The sequence below is a fragment of the Dendropsophus ebraccatus genome, chromosome 13 (assembly GCF_027789765.1).
Source record: "Dendropsophus ebraccatus isolate aDenEbr1 chromosome 13, aDenEbr1.pat, whole genome shotgun sequence".
NCBI classification, from domain to species: Eukaryota; Metazoa; Chordata; class Amphibia; order Anura; family Hylidae; genus Dendropsophus; species Dendropsophus ebraccatus.
In genome coordinates this window covers 74,991,827-75,005,834 of record NC_091466.1, presented here as the reverse complement: position 1 = coordinate 75,005,834, position 14,008 = coordinate 74,991,827, and the positions used below count along the sequence as shown (strand labels likewise).

The 14,008-nt window shown below is 42.6% G+C and overlaps 1 protein-coding gene across 5 annotated transcripts in view; it reads left to right on the top strand.

The window, feature by feature from the left end:
• The window catches only part of SPTBN5 (spectrin beta, non-erythrocytic 5), a 226,477-nt gene that overhangs the window by 23,618 nt on the left and 188,851 nt on the right, over positions 1–14,008 (top strand). For all 5 annotated transcript variants that reach the window (XM_069950563.1, XM_069950562.1, XM_069950566.1 and 2 more), the window contains 8 exons: positions 499–1,130; positions 2,201–2,339; positions 4,359–4,591; positions 4,970–5,123; positions 6,570–6,770; positions 9,423–9,629; positions 9,719–9,913; positions 12,441–12,593. In XM_069950563.1, coding sequence (XP_069806664.1) covers positions 499–1,130; positions 2,201–2,339; positions 4,359–4,591; positions 4,970–5,123; positions 6,570–6,770; positions 9,423–9,629; positions 9,719–9,913; positions 12,441–12,593 — 1,914 coding nt within the window. The remainder of the gene's footprint in view (positions 1–498; positions 1,131–2,200; positions 2,340–4,358; positions 4,592–4,969; positions 5,124–6,569; positions 6,771–9,422; positions 9,630–9,718; positions 9,914–12,440; positions 12,594–14,008) is intronic.

Below are 14,008 nucleotides of genomic sequence, written 5' to 3'. Positions count from 1 at the left end.
CATCTCCGTTTTACATCTCCTATCCTTAGGGTGTGTTTACACAGACAGATTTATCTGTTAGACTATTGAAGCCAAAGCCAGGAACAGACTATAAAGAGAGAATATGTCATAAAAGAGAGACTGAGTTTTCTCCTCTTTTCAAATCCATTCCTGGCTTTGGCTTCAAAAATCTGTCAGATAATCTGTCCGTGTAAACACAGCATTAGGGTAGGAGATAACAAGCTGATCGCTGGGGGTCTGACCACAATCACAAGAACAGGGACACAGTTGTCTCTGAAATGGATGGATTGCCCACCGTGCCTGCACTTCATATATGGTCTATGACACTAGACGTTTCAGAGTGCGGAAGCTGTTTACATTGTATGAGCGTTGCATATATTCAGTATAACTTTATAACATTAGTCATGTCTATCTTGTCTTTGTTTTTCGGCAACGCATTAAATACTTGTGTAGTACTGGGTATTGAGAACTGACACGTCTTATGTTTTGATATTTTAGATTATGACTCTGGTTCTTGAAATTGAGAATCTGAAGAGCCAGTATGAGACCATGGTAACCGATCTTCTACGGTGGATCCAGCAAAAAGTTGTGGAGGTGAATGATCGCCACTTCCCCAACTCCATCAATGGCATGATGCAGCTCTTGGCAAACTTTAAAACATATCGCACGGTAGAGAAACCTGTAAAGTACCAAGAGCGAGGCTTGATTGAGGCCCATTTTTTCAATATCCGGACCAAGCGTCAGGCCAACAATTTGCGGCCTTATTTTCCACTTGATGGGAAGTCTTTGAGTGATATTGAGAAGTATTGGGCTATCTTGGAAAAAGCAGAATATGAGCGGGAGAAGGCTCTGCAGAAAGAGATGCTTAGACTGGAACGGTTGGAGCAGTTGGCCCAGATGTTCCAAAAGAAGGCTTTTCTTAGAGAGTCCTACCTGCACGAAATGAGACAGGTCATAGAGAGGCAAGACTTCAGGCCCAACAGTATCACCCAGGTGGAGGCTGCCACTAAGAAGCTGGAGGCCATTGAAGCGGACGTGCTTCCTCGCGAACTACGGTTCAAGTCACTTGCCGAGATGTGTGCCATCTTAGAAAGAGAGAATTATCACAACAAAGCACCAATAATAACCAAGTAAGTTTGCATCGCTTGTAGTAGTTTGCCGCGCTAAACGTAATCCTGTAATATATGGTTAGATGGATTGTATTTACTCAAGTATGTACAGAGGTCCTTCATATTAACAAACTAAAATTGCTTAAAGGAATCTTTGGAAAATAATCTTCTTAAATAGAAAGCATAAGAGTTGATGGCCTTCTAAGTGGTCCGATGATCGACCAGGCGGGTTGTAAGTAACACTTCTTTGGCCGATTATCGACCCAGTTTAAGGGACAGCAATCGGCTGAGGACCAGGAAAATGTCTGATCCTTAGCTGATCGTCTCTTTAGAGCAGGCTTTAAAATTTATTGTCAGGGTATATGAGGCCAACGGATATACATATATCCGTGCTGTCAGTTTCCATCTCACAGAGCAGCACATATTACCGCTACAATCCGGCATCCTAATTTCTGGCTTTTTCCGTCCAGCCACTGTGTCTTCAGGCACCGCCTCCTCCAGCTGTCAATCATTCTGCAGGAAGTGGGACCTGAAGACACAGCGGCTGGATGGGAGAGCCGGAGGAACAGGATGCCGGATCGCAGCTGCCGTAAGTATGGTACAGCTGTGTGATCTGGGAACTGACAGCATGGACATTTGTATATCCATGTTGTCAGTTTCCATGGCTGCACAAACAATACATGGATCATTCGTGTAGCCTGGCCGCAAGATTTCTTGTGCCGTGTAAAGGCACCTGTAAATGAGCGCTAAACTCACTGATCGGTGGGCGCTTGCGAATATCTGCAGCCAAGAAATCTTTGTCTCTAAAAGAAACATTAGGTCCTATGCACACATCGGGAAAGTCTATCAAGATTGCTTATCAGGAAACCCGGATACATCTCCGGACCTTTAAGGTTCTGTTAGGAATGGACACCCTTCAGGATTTTTCCCAAAAGGTGTCCTTGCTTGAAAATAGGTCAGGAAATGATAGATTCTGTCCTATTTCCATCTGGAATCCCAGCACGATTGCCCCATAGAACCATACAAGTATGCTAACTACAAAAGGTCCTGGTACTTCTGTATGTAAACTAAATCCACCTCTTCTCATACAGGCAGCAAGAGTTATCAAGGGGCTGGAACGGATTGCTCAACTTATTGAAAACTCACAAACAGTTATTAGAAGATAAGAAGGAAATACTGATCCTTTTACGAGACATTGACAGTGTTGGGGAAGAGTTACGAGCCATGCAGGTAATAGACTTTGCCTTCTAAAAAAAACCAAACTAACCAAGACAAACTACTTAAGTTCTTCTCCGATTAAAACTTACTTGTCCCCTATCCACAGAATAGGGAATAAGTAAGAGATCGCTAGGGATCCGAACCCTCCCCCCCAGCGATCTCCAGATCAGCCCTCCATTTCTTTGTTTTGAATTCAGCCGCTGGTCGGCACGTGACCCATGGCTCTATTCATTCTCTATCGAGGATAGGGGACAAGTATGTTTTAATCGGAGAACCCCTTTAAGCTACAAACAGCACTGTATGTTTTTGTTTTTCTTTCCCAGACATGGTTCTGAAACCCTCACTACTTGACTCACTTATTAAAATATTTTTCACATGTATTCTTTTGGCCTTGGCTAATATGTGTCCATATAATATGTGCTGAAGGTAGGCTCGGATTTCTGATGCTTATTCCCGAGTGTATTTTGCTTGTGGAGAAATCTGCCATGGGAACATAGTCCAATAAGAGATTGTCACTCTGCACTATAAATGCATTGCTATGATGACGTTCTTCCAGTTTTATAATCTAGTTAATATACAGTATGTCACTACAGATGACACTCTGAATATCTGTACGCTGTGAATTATTCAGACCTCTGCCACATTGTGAGAGAGGGAGAGCTGAGCAGGTCGTTATACAGTTTTGTTGAGAGTTTCCCACAATAACTTGTCATTTATCATGTACATGTTCCCTTATTCTGGGCTAAGTGATCACATGGGAGGTCTTAGTAAGAGAGTTGGACAGCTATCTGTATGTGTTCATATAATGACAGCTGTCAATCACTGAGTAGGACCAGAGTCGGACAGATTCCCTTAGTCTGATATATAATGCAAACTGTTTTTTTTTTTTTAACAATATTTTATTAGTGGCTTATGTAATATTTGAACATACATATTGAAAATTCATTATATATTCAAAAAGAAAGTCGCTCACAGGCAACAAAGGATACAATATCATACAGATACTATGAGCCTTTGTTATAACCTTAAAAGGCATATTATCATATACAATACAACGTAGTCTTACTAAAAACATATGTAGAAAAACAGTAACCTATAATATCACCTTAAAACATGGTATAGATTTCAGATATTCAAATATGCTACCAATAGAATGGAGAGAATTGTCTTTAACAGAGAAAGGGAAAAGCTTAAGATATTTGGAGTGCTCCCAGAGTTCCCTTTTGGCCGGCCATGCAATACCAATCAGTGTCCTTAAATTGATTAATGACAGAGTCTCTCTCTTCTATAGTAAAATCATGAATTAGAAATTGTGTCCATTTGGACATAAATGTTTTTGTTGATTTTTCTTTGGTGCGCATTACATCCAAAAGTTCCCAATGAAAGATCTCCTTCAGAGTGGAGATTACCTCAGAAATGTCTGGTAGAGTATCCAGTATCCAGTGTCTTAATAAACATTTCAGGGAAACTAATAGAGTTAAATGAATTCCTTTAGAAGTAAGTAATTTAGGAGAGGGAATAGTAGGAGAGGACATACAGCAGCTGATAAATACTGGAAGACTGGATATTTTAAATAAAAGTAAATTGCTAATCTATATAATGTTCTGACACCAGTTGATTTGAACGGGAAAAAAATCACTGGAGTATCCCTTTAAATTAGTTGATGTTACTACTAGAGATGAGCGAACCTGGAGCAGCTGGAGTCCATCCGAACCCGAACTTTCAGCATTTGATTAGCGGTGGCTGCTGAAGTTGGATAAAGCCCTAAGGCTATGTGGAAAACATAGATATAGTCATTGGCTGTATCCATGTTTTCCAGACAACCTTAGAGCTTTATCCAAGTTCTGCAGCCCCAGCTAATCAAATACCGAACGTTTGGTTCGGATCGACTCGATCCCGAACCCGTTTCGCTCATCTCTAGTTACTACAGAATACATACATAATAGAGAGATATTCATATATATTTATATAGATATACAACATTTATTCTGTGTCTTTATTTTATTTTTATTTTTTTGTTTTGGCTGTCAGGATCTCATAGTCTCAAAGGATCTTGGGAAACACCTCCCGGAAGTGGACTACTTCCTTCAAGAACACAACTTAATTGAATCCCAAATTACATCATATGGTGAATCGGTGAGACAGATTTTAGCCCGGGCAGAATATGTCCCAAAGAGTGAAAGGGGCAATGTTGATGTCCTCCAAACCAAAGTAAAGAACTTACACCAACTCTATCAGAACCTGGTCTCCCTCAGCAAATCTCGGTAAGAGGTCTCTATCACTCACTATGGGCTTTATCTAGAATAACTGCTGCCCTTTAGTATTGTGGGATGATGCTGGTTACGTGGCTTCTCTTATGCTGCTGTACCCAAGTAAATGTCAGATTTGGCTTTAACAGAAGATAGTGTTTGCAGTAAATCCATGGATATCTAATGCCCACATTGTATTACTCGTGCCATTGGGCAATTATTACAGATATCTGGATCTTTGTATAGATAATAACAAGGTTTTTATTACCCCATTTGCCTCAGTATGGCCCACTGTAAACTTGTCATAAACTAACAGTATAGTGGCAGATACACTATGTATATTTTGAACGCCGATAGGTGTTTGCTTTATGTCTTTTATTTTTGATATTCTAGGCGATTGCGTCTTGAAGAGTTATTGAAGTTGTACCAGTTTTTCCAGGACTGCGGTGAAGAGGAGGCCTGGATCCATGAGAAGTGGCAGGTTCTTATACTGGCAGACCCTGGCAGAGATCTCAGCCACATCAACTCATCGATAGCAAAGCAAGAGGTATAAGATTATCAACTTACAATATGCTTCGGCAAGTAAATAAGCTGTCACTTCTCCAGCAGAACTGTACTGCTCGTTTTTGGTGGGTTGGTCCCAGTGGAAAGACTCCTGTACTGTGTGATATCTCAAAGAAATGCAGAAAAAAAAGTAAAAAGTAAAAAAAAAACAACTGAAAAATAGTTTTAATCACCCATATGTACAAAGTGGTGATGTCTCTGCACGAACTTTAGTCTTTTGTCAAGCCCTTTGTACGTATGGGTATATACAGGCTCATACTGGCCCACCAGGCAATCTCCTGTTGGGCCCGTTAGGCCGGAGCCTGTCCTGACCCAGCTTGGCTGCTATCCTGACTATGAGTCCTGTGCAGAGGGCAAGTATCAAGGCAGCATGGACAGTGCAGACAGCTGCTGTCTAGCCGTCATCTGAAGAGAGTTATAAGGCAGGGTTTAGGGGAGGTGCTGTAAAGCAGTGCTTCTCAATTCCAGTCCTCAGGCCTCACCAACAGGTCATGTTTTGAGGATATCCCATACAAAGAACACCTATGATAATATCTGATGCTCCGAGTATAATTATATCAGCTGTGAAATACTAAGGAAATCCTCAAAACATGACCTGTTGGTGTGGCCTGAGGACTGGAATTGAGAAGCACTGCTCTAAAGTATGCAGCAGTGGTCCTCAGACCCATGAGACCTGACAGCCAAGTAATTGCTTATCCCTTAGTTATTGAAGGTGTATGGCCACTTTTACCCGAGCACTAGAAGGTGCATGGTCAAGAATGGAGCTTGATCCAGCATCCTGATGCTCGACTGAGCACAATGCTTTACCAGCACTATTAACCACAGTTTTCTGTAGGTTAAAATTAAAGGGAACCTGTCACCCTGGGCAGCCTCCCTGAACTGGATAGGGCCCTTCATACATACCCGCTCCTGCATGTCCCGGTCAGGCCACATAGATCTGGCCGTCGGCTTATCTGCACGCTCAATATGCAAATAAGCTGAGATGAGTTCGCTGGCCATAGGACATCTCTAGAGCAGGGATTTCCTAAGGCTATCGGACTCTTCTCATCTCATTTGCATATTGAGCATGCAGATGAGTCAACGGCCAGATCTCCGTGGTGGGATCGGCATCGGGAGTGGGACACGCAGAAGTGGGAATGTATACGGGTTCCTGTCTAGGGGTGGGGTGGGTTTGGAGGGTTGCCCGGGGTGACAGGTTCCCTTTAAACATACTAAAATGGGTGCAAACAGATGCAAAAATGCAGTGTGAACCCGGCCTTGCTTGGCGAGCCTCAGACTTATGCCATAATTGCCTGATAGGCTATAGTCAGTTTTCTGTAAGATTTTGAAAATAGTTTCTTGATAACTTTTAAAAACTTTGAAAGTCTCTGAATTGACCACTTGGGTCGATATCATCATATTCATAAAGTCTATTGTTGGTCTCTTTCAGGCTTTAGAAGCAGAGATACTTTCCCACCAATCTATCTTGGCCAAGGTGGTAAGAAATGGGAAAGAACTGTGCCAGCTGGCCTACACAGACCAGGCAACTATCCAGAAAATGACTGACAACATCCAGAAAAAGTGGCTGGAACTTCAAGAAGAGGTCAAAAGAAGTAAATTTCGACTAGAGGTGGCAGCACTTATAAAACAGGTGATCTGCCTATATTGTGATTGTAAACTTCAAGAGTCTGTTACATTGTCCGTGTGTCCTACTCTACATCATAGTGAAGGGCCCTCACTTGGGAAACCCTCTATGAGCCAGAGCACGCTGATCTATTAGACTTACATTGACAGCCACCCATTTTCAGTAATTGCTGTGGTTTTCCAAAATCGGCTACTTTTTAACCACAGACATGAGAGAAAGATGCACATAAAAATGCCCTTTTTTTTTTAAAAGTGTTACTGTCAGTAAAGCACTCTACCATGCTCTGGTGTCACTCCTTAGCAGTTGGTGTCTGCTGTACATAGCTCCTGAGCCCGTTCCATACAGTCCATCCCCCGACTAGGCTGTTAAATGGGGCAGCCAGGAAGGGGTTAAGAAAAAAAAAAAACACCTTAGGAAAACTGAAATAATTTCCAGAATCCCATAGTGGCTTATTTTATGGATTTTATGTTTGACAGGTCAGATGTTCCTTTGTGTTCCCTCCCCTGATAATGGAATCTGCATTGTTTATGTGGTGGTTAGGATCAAATTTCTGAAGAAAATACAGTGGTTTTGGAACAGCTCAGCTGGTTTGATTTATTCTCTTTGCCTCCAATTTCTCAGTAACGCAACCAATTTTTTGATACACAAGTCAGCAGAAGAATGTAGCAACCAAATATATATCATATAATAATTATATTTTATATTGTTTTTTTTTTCCTTCAGCGCAGTAGTAGTACTCCAGCCATGTCTCATAAAGTAGTTCTCAAAGGCTATAAAATCCCTTCTCACCATAGACTAATGTGGCTGTTCACAATGTTTCTGCAAAGCTCAGACAATAACTCCTGAGCTTATGTTCGTTCCAGAGCTGCCATTACTGCACACAGGACTAACATAGCAGATGATGTTGGCTCTGCAGAACAGGAGCCTCTGTCCAACAGAATAAACCTGATAAAGGAGATGTTCAGGCCAGGATTTTTTTCAAAAGTGTCGGGGGGGGGGGGGGGGGGGGGGGAGGATAAAAACAAATACCATGCACTTATCTCCCCAACTCCTGCGCTGGTGACCCCATACAGCCGTTTCGGTCCCCGGCTGCTTCCTGGTTTTAGAGGGGCACTACTGCGTAACGTTCCAGGCCCATTCAGCAAGTCAGTAACGGGGTCCCGCTTTTGCCACTGACTGGCTGAGCCGGCCTAGATTGTTATGCCCCATGGCCCCTCTCAAACCAGGAAGCACCTGGGGACTGGAGCAGCTGTAGGGGGCCACCAGTGCAGGAGCCGGATAGGTAAGTGCGTGTTTTTAATGTTTTCATTAAACTGTTATAAAATCTTTTCACAATATTTCCCAGTTCTATTGTTTCTGACCTGATTGCAAATTTAAAAAAGCCTGTTTAAAACAGTGTCTAGTTGTGGCTTTAATGATCATGTTAAATAATTAGGAAATTACTATATTTGATGCTAAAAAGATTTGTGGAGACGTCTATAGAAGTGGGTGGGGAAGGGGTGTGGTTAGTTGGGACATGGTTAGTGTGGTGGGGACAGGTCTAGAGGGGGTGTGGTTAGCTGAGTGTGGAGCCCACGATTTCTGAACAGCCTGGGGCCCATGGTCCCCTTAATCCACCCCTGTGCAGTCCTTTCAATCAGTTGATTGCAAAGGTGTCACGAGTTAGGGCCCTATTACACCAAGCGATTATCGGCTGTACTGAAAGATAATTGTTTGGTGTAATAGGTAGTGTTAAAAGGCAATGATCAGCCAACATGCACAATTTCGGCTGATCTTTGTCTTAAAACATGACCTATGAAAATGAGAACCATAGTGACAGTCTGCTGGCCGTCTCGCCATGAAATAGGAGCGGTGGCAGCAGACCACCGCTATCTTCTGTCGGCTCCCCGGATGATGTAAAGATCAACTGGGCAGCCCCTCCTACTGCTCCCTGCCCCCTGCCCCCTGCCCTCGCTCGATGTCACAGACAGCGAGCACTGAATGAGGAGCAAGCGAGCACTGACCTCACAGGACGGCGCTCAATTGCTCCTTAATATTGGGCCATGTAATACAGCTCTAAGACTCAAAAGCATATAAAGTGGAGGAAAGACAGCCCCAGGCTCACTTACATGGTGTGTCCAATCAAAGAGGGTTAAATATTAAAAAATCACCCTTTGCCCTCTGTTCAGTTACCTCAAGACACAGATGGAGTTTAATACTATACCATCAGCCACGCCATATACTCTCATAGGCCTGCTTTCTACAAGACTCAATGCAGGCAGAAGTAATATAAAAGGAGTATTTGAAGTTGTTTCCTTTTTTTCTCTTTCTGGTCTAGTCAGGGAACATGTCCCTGAATGTAACTGCACTGTAGTCACTTATATGTAGTATACTTATATAAACACATGTTACCTGGGGTGGGGGCCCACTCAGGCTTCGGATGTGTAAGGCACCATTGGAAGAGCACATTTTAAGTACTTTTTCAAGATTTGGCAATATCTAAAATTATGGATTGATCTAAGAAGACAACATTTACTTGAAGAAAGCAATGTACAGGATATTATTATTATTATAGCATAATGATGCAGAGATCTGTCCCGACCTTTTATTCAGAGTTGACTGCTCTTTAATATGGTGTGTCTTGTATCCATGTTATCATGTATCTCTGTTATCATACAGTACTTTGCTGACGCCAATGAAGCCGAATCATGGCTGAAAGAACATCTGCCGCTTCTAACAAGTGAAGATTACGGCAAGGATGAGTCCAGTGCTGAAGCCGTATTACAGAGACACCTGAGGCTTGAGAAAGAGATTTCAGCCTATGGAATGGAAGTGCGGAGGCTTGGGGACCAGGCTCAGACAGTGGCAGGCAAAGCTCCTCTTATCGTACGTCATAACCTTCCCCCCGAGATCGATAGGTCTGATATATTCTAAAATTATTTACATAAATTCATCTTTCTTTTTTTTTTTTTCAGTTGCAGCAAGAAAAAAAGCCACTGATTGTGATGATAACTCAAGAGAGGGCTAGACCGCAAAAAAGGGGCTATTCAGCATCATTGCCCCCTGAGACAGAAGAGACTAAACAAGACCCCCAGATGACACCAGAAAAAATCATCGCTGTGCAGGAAGAAATAGAAGCCTCTTATGAGAACCTTCAGCAACTCTCCAAGGTGACTCATTTTTTAATGGATTTGGACATGTCACTACTCAGTCATTCATTGTAAATGAAGGCATGGGCTACATTCACCTGTCCGTAGGGCAACTGTAGTCGGGACCTGTAGTCATGGGCAGCACTATTGATATGCACCTATCCACAATGCACAGACCCATTTACTGCTGAATGTTGATTACGGATCATGGCCCGTAATTCATTTCAAAATGATTCTTTATGGGGTTTAAGCTGGGCTCGCATCATTCCTGTGAGTACTCATTGATAACTGACATAAGCAATCACACTGACGGCAATCATTTAACTGCTGTGATCAATTGTGATCACAGTATTGAAATGCCTTACTCACCTTTCATGTAGTAGGCCTCTGTACCAGCCATAGTGACTGCTGGTGAACCTGCTATGCAGTGTGTCTTCTCAGATGGCTTGTGAGCAGTTTACCTTATTGGCCTTGGATGTTTCTCAAAAGAGGCGTACAACAGTGCTTTTTTTTTGTTATGTTGACTGTGTTACTATAATAAATTGAGTATCTGTATCCAGACCGCTGTGCAAGATCCTGTCATTACTATTATCACTTTGAAAGGCTTTCTGCATATTAAAGGGGAACTATCAGCAAGTTAGACAAATGTAACCTGCTGATAGCCCCCTATAGCAACCGGGAGGCTAAGGAGGAAGGTATGTGTGTTACCTTCCTCCTTGGCATCACACCTGCGCTGTTAGTCCGGGTAAACTCCGCTCCAGATCACCGTTAGGAGCACTGGAGGAGACAGGCCGAAACTCGTGGCAGTGCTCCAAATGGTGCTCCAGAGCTTAGTTTACCCCGACTATCAGTGTGGGGCCGATGCAGAGGAAGAAGGTAAGACACATACCTTCCTCCTCAGCATCCCCGGCAGTATAAGGGGCTATCAGTAGGTTATAGTTGTCTAACCTGCTGAGAGTTCTCCTTTAAAGGGGTATTCTCTTCATGTAAAATACATGCTAAATCATTCTTCCTCCTGGAGATTAACAATTGGTTCTAAATTTATTACCTTTTCAGTCTCCTTCCCCAAGTTCTGAGCTGTTGATTTCGTCTGAAGAGAAAGCTGTTTTCGGTTCTCTCAGTTCCCCCCTCCTCCCCCCTTTCTTTCGAGACAGCTGATGTAAATACATGTACACAGCTCCCTGGCCTCCCTGGTAGCTGCACTCTGTAATGCTGCTTGGATTAATCACAGTAAGGTCATGAGCAACTTGACCTCAGATTAACCCTCCTTGCCTCACATAGTGTAGTATTAGCCAGCCAGGGACTTCTTTACATCAGCCTTCTCAGAAGGGAGGGGGGGGGGGGGGGGGTTAGACGGAGAGAAAAGCTCACACACAGATTTCTATTTCTTCAGCAGAAAGCAGCAGCTCAGAACTGGGGGAAAGCGACTGAAAAGGTTATAACAAGGATAGAACAAAATGCTAATGTCCAGGAGGGGGGATGATTCAATATATACTGTACCTGATTGAAATAACCCTTTAAGTCCCTAAAAATTCAGTAAAATTTTGGAATAAAAAAAATCTGAATCAAAATGCATATCACTGCGCAAAAACCCTCATATCTTGGAAACCGCATATCAAGAAGCTATAAACAGCTGTGTAGTAGGGGCACCACAAGCTATTCAATCCTAGTGTTGGCCACAGGTTATTTAAAGTGACTCTGTACCCACAATCTGACCCACCAAACCACTTGTACCTTCGGATAGCTGCTTTTACTCCAAGATGTGTCGTGGGTTCCGTTCGGCAGGTGATGCAGTTATTGTCCTCAAAAACAACCTTTAAACTGGCAGCCCCGTGCCCAACGGCCGGGGCTTAGAATGTCTATGCATTAGGCTGGCACAACCTCTCTGTCCCTCCTCCCCACCCTCCTCATCATTAGGAATGCTCCAGGCAGATTGTCTCCTATTCCTCAGCTGTGTCAGCACGACACATGGGCTAGATCATTAAGGCACCTGTGCAATGTTCAGACAGGAGAAAATGTTCCAGTGGCATTCCTAATGATGAAGATGGTGGGGAGGAGGGACAGAGAGGTGGTGCAAAGTTAGGGCACAGATACTCCCGTTTGGCACGGGGCTGCAAGTTTAAAAGTTTTTTAGGACAATAACTGCATCACCTGCCGAACGGACCCCAGGACAGATCTTGGATTAAAAGCAGCTATCTGAAGGTACAAGCAGTTTGGGGGGGGGGGGGGTCAGATTGTGGGTACAAAGTCGCTTTAACACAATACAATAAAATTACATCTGATGTATACCTGAACAGAAATTACCCTGTAGGCCAGGGGTAGGGAACCTTGGCCCTCCAGCTGTTACAAAACTACAACTCCCATCATGCCTGGACAGCCAAAGCTAAAGCTGGAGAGCCGAGGTTCCCTACCCTGCTGTAGGCATATTTCTGGCATTATATATAACTTTTCCTCCTTGTTATTGAATATCTTTGCCACAAGGGCCAAGAATCATTTTCTTATCTTCAAAATAATTACAATAATGTGATAGATTGTATTTGTTTTGTAGAAAAGGAAGAAAGCTTTGGAAGACATGGTCCGTCTGTATCAGTTTTATAGCGCTTGTGGGGAGTTCCATTCTTGGATGGATGACAAGGAGAAGATTTTTCAGACTTTTCAGCCAAGCGCTGATAACGTGGAGGTCATGCAAATAAAGTATGAGGTAAATAGCTTCTGATCCTACAAGTTGTATTACAATTGTAAAGAAATTTAACTGTGAAGTTATAGTTATCTGTAGACTTGTGCAACTTAAGGCCCTATAAGTCAAATCGATTTTTCAACGATGACGGTAAACAATCTCAAACGACGACTTTTGCGAGCACCTTGAAATCATTCACACAATCACATGGAACAATGGTCGCTAATTCTGATTTGTTCTTGCGGTCGTCCTGCCCTCGATGATTGTTCATCTCCTAAAGATCGACCGAATGATGTGTTATTACTACAAACGACTAGTGAATGAGCAATGGTAAAAATGGTTCCAGGTCTCAAGGAGCGATCAACAATTTTTGGTACGTTGTTTAATCGTTGACTGCTATCGACACGTGACGATGATCGCTTAAATAGGATCGACTTATTTGAACAATTATTTGAACGATAATTATCCCATGTATTAAGGGCCTTAATAATAGAGCTCTATGGCTTAGACAGGCTGGATGGAGAGCTTTTCTCATATATAGTGCCTGAATGCTTTACTGACACAGTCACTGTATAGTGTTTTACTCAAGACTGAAGAGCAGTCGACAAAATTGTCTATTTTTAATGGAGACTGTTTACATGCAGCCGCCAGTGGCCATATTTGCCTATTGTGGTCCATGGACCACCATTCTCTCTATAGGTTGTCCTGAATTTCATCAGGCAAAAGTGAGCCTTCTCCTAGTACTCAGTATGTGTTGGATATGACCTGAAATAATAGTTCTATGTACTCACTTACTTTCATACTAATGACAGGAGTTTTTGCTTTTTGTGCCTTGAAGCAAAAAATCTGGTTTTAATTTAAATATTAAGTCTTAATTCTGGAAGCTTCTCCTCCAGGCGGGATTCTGTGCTTCGCTCTGACAAATCCAGGAAATGTACTTTATCCGGTTACAAAAGAACATTGTGTAAAACATTGTGACTGGTATTGGCAGGATTATCTGTCTAATATCTGTATTTGCTGTAATAAGCCGCAGTGTGCAGAGGTCTCTGCCAGAGGGATGGGGAGATGATCAGGACAAGGAAGATTTATTTCTGATGATCATGACAGTGCGTGTCAGTAAAGACTCTGCCCAAAGTATATCATTACTTAGGACTAGTGCATTAGGTAACCCATATTGCAAAGTATTTGTTGTATAGTGATCTTAAAGGGGTTATCCAGAAAAATATGGCCCCTTTCTTCCAGAAAGAGCCCCATTTTTTCCTTTGTTTAGGTAGATCAGTTCCATTAAGGTAAATTAAAGCTGGATCATAATACCAATAATGAGGACAGGGATGGTGCTGTTTTGCAAGAAAGTAGATTTTTGTAGTCCTGGATAATCCCTTTAAGGGGCTGTGCAGTTTTTAACACCTGAACCTTATCCATATAAACAGATCAATCCA